Source organism: Branchiostoma belcheri, unplaced genomic scaffold, assembly GCF_001625305.1.
Source record: "Branchiostoma belcheri isolate BF01 breed outbred unplaced genomic scaffold, Haploidv18h27 scaffold15, whole genome shotgun sequence".
NCBI lineage: Eukaryota > Metazoa > Chordata > Leptocardii > Amphioxiformes > Branchiostomatidae > Branchiostoma > Branchiostoma belcheri.
Genome location: NW_017802935.1, coordinates 3,919,951 through 3,922,277, shown reverse-complemented (window position 1 = coordinate 3,922,277; position 2,327 = coordinate 3,919,951). Strand labels below are relative to the sequence as shown.

At 45.8% G+C, this 2,327-nt stretch overlaps 1 protein-coding gene across 1 annotated transcript in view; it reads right to left on the bottom strand.

Moving 5' to 3' along the window:
• The window catches only part of LOC109465413 (nuclear receptor subfamily 1 group D member 2-like), a 12,107-nt gene extending 9,999 nt beyond the window's left edge, over positions 1-2,108 (bottom strand). Inside the window, exon 1 of the mRNA XM_019762665.1 lies at positions 1,735-2,108. Coding sequence (XP_019618224.1) covers positions 1,735-1,960 — 226 coding nt within the window. The 5' untranslated portion in view covers positions 1,961-2,108. The remainder of the gene's footprint in view (positions 1-1,734) is intronic.
• Between the last annotated feature and the right edge of the window lie 219 nt (positions 2,109-2,327).

The window sequence follows — 2,327 nt, the reverse complement described above, 5'->3', positions numbered from 1 at the left end:
AGCAGTGAGCACTAGTTGGCGGGGCCCAATCAACAAGACTGTTTGAATGTTGAACAACAAACATGCTTGCCAACAAGTTCAACAACGTGTTTGACTACACAGCTAACTTGGCTACGTACCAAAAAATTGCAATTTTTGTTGTTCCGCTTCTGAATGTCCTGCCACTTACAGCAGCGGTTGAACAATAACAGATCATGTATATGATTATAATATATGCGTTACATGTACTAAAATTGGAAAGGGTAAATCGACAAGGTTCTATCTTAAGATAGAACTCAATAAAAACTAGCCACAAAGGCCTCAACACCACCATAGAATTTATCTGTCCCGGGCCTAAGTACTGTCCCGGTGGTAGGTCGTATGACCTTGCACTCTTATCGAATTTTCTGCATGTTGCGGGGGCCTGCCGAGCCATGACACTGGCCTGGATTTGGAGACACATTCGCCCTCAAACGTACTCACAGAGGATAAAACTCATACACTGAGAAACACGCATCGGAACGCGCAGTTTTTGCACCCTGGGTGATACAAACTCCATGCCAGGGCGGCCATCTGCCAACCACGGTTGCCATGCGTCTAAAAATTGCCAGATTACTTGTGACCTAGTTCTCGGGGGCCCACTGTGTTTGCGTGCTTCTTCCTTTACGCAAGTCTTTGTTTTTCATAGGAGGGACCTAGTAAACAACAGATTTGGGACTGGCTCTTGGTTCTGGTGGTAAACAAGCCTGATGTACAGTTACAGTACGGCTACAACAAACAACGGTCATGTCAACAACATGTTTAGGGACTAAGGTGGAGTCATATCTTTAGAAGATACCGACTAAAAACATGTGTCCGGATTATGGAAAACCTTTCTCCTGTGTGTTTTGGTCAGTCTTACTGTTTGTTTGTATCGAGATACCAGGAAGGGAATGGTGAATCATATAGCCGCACCCAGTCGCCTGGGCAAATGACAGTCATGCAAATAAAACCAAGGAGGTTTGACCCTATAAAACCATGTTTTCGCACCCGATAAATCTTTTAGTGCGAACTTCAGCGAAGTAAAGAGCTAAAAGTGTAAACTGGCTGTGCTATTCACACATGTACACAGCATGATCTATCGGTTTGACCCGGTAATCGCTTTGCGTCCACAAAAGATTCCAAGTGTTTCTCACAGGGGTGTCCATGTATGTAGGTCAGTCGGCCCTATCGGTAAATTCAGCGGAAATTTCGCGCACACATGCCACATGCGTGTTGTTTGTACTGGTCCGAGCGTGCACTTGGCTAGCTTTCCTGGGAACGACTTTCTTTCTTCCGTGTAAAACCACGAGCCATTATATAAAAACATATGACCTACACACACACATACACTGACAGCTATGACAATCATAGTGATACCAGACCCAAGAATTTACTTTCTGTCGTTCGTAAGAAAATTAGTATTTCGTCTAGTAAAATTCGTCAACATTTGCTGGTTTAGTTACATATTTGACAATCAATCTACTCATTGAAAGGTGACTAATTTCAGCGAGACGGTCAGTATTTTCCGTTGCCGGAACAAAGACCACGCATGGGAAAACGTGGCCTGTGTGACCCACTGAGGGAAAGTCCGGGAAGTCCGGATCTAGGCTCTAAACATCGTCCCAAAACCCTTGTCCCGATAGAATACGGCTGGCAACATGCCCACTATCATACACCCTAACCCCGCAACAATATAACATTCACTCTGTGATAGAATATAGTACAGGTACTTACCCATGCCTAAAAATCCGCCTGTATTTGTTGGCATAGCCGACAAATGATTCAGCCCAACCGGTCCCCAGACGGTATTGCTAGAAGAATGCCAGTCCCGCTGTCCGGTATATGTACCAGATGCTTTCTCACAACAAACCGGGGAAGCGCCGCTCGACACTGGGGAGGCAAGACGATGTTCTACCGAGGACAGTGTAGTGGTAGGTGCGTGGCGTACGGGAGCAGACATGAACTGAGCGGGAGGAGCGCGATCATTTAAAATATAACTGAGAGGCGACCCTGTTCCTGGAACTGGGCTAAGGGCATTACTGAGCGTAAGAATAATGGGTCACCCAGCTGGTCCTCGACCCAAAAAAGTGGGCATGTCGAATGTACTAATCACCATATTTGAATATGCATGAGGTATACTTTATTTGTTGCACGTTGGGCGTATGCGGCGTCGCTATTGGTCGGCAAGGCAAGGGCGTATCCTTGATTACCGATTCTAAAGTAATGAACGCAACAAAGGGGACAATTTCCGTCATTTAGGACGCGATTGTGGCGACTAAATTGCAGATTGTCGCGAAATCTGAGGCTTTCTCACCAAAGGCTGTTCT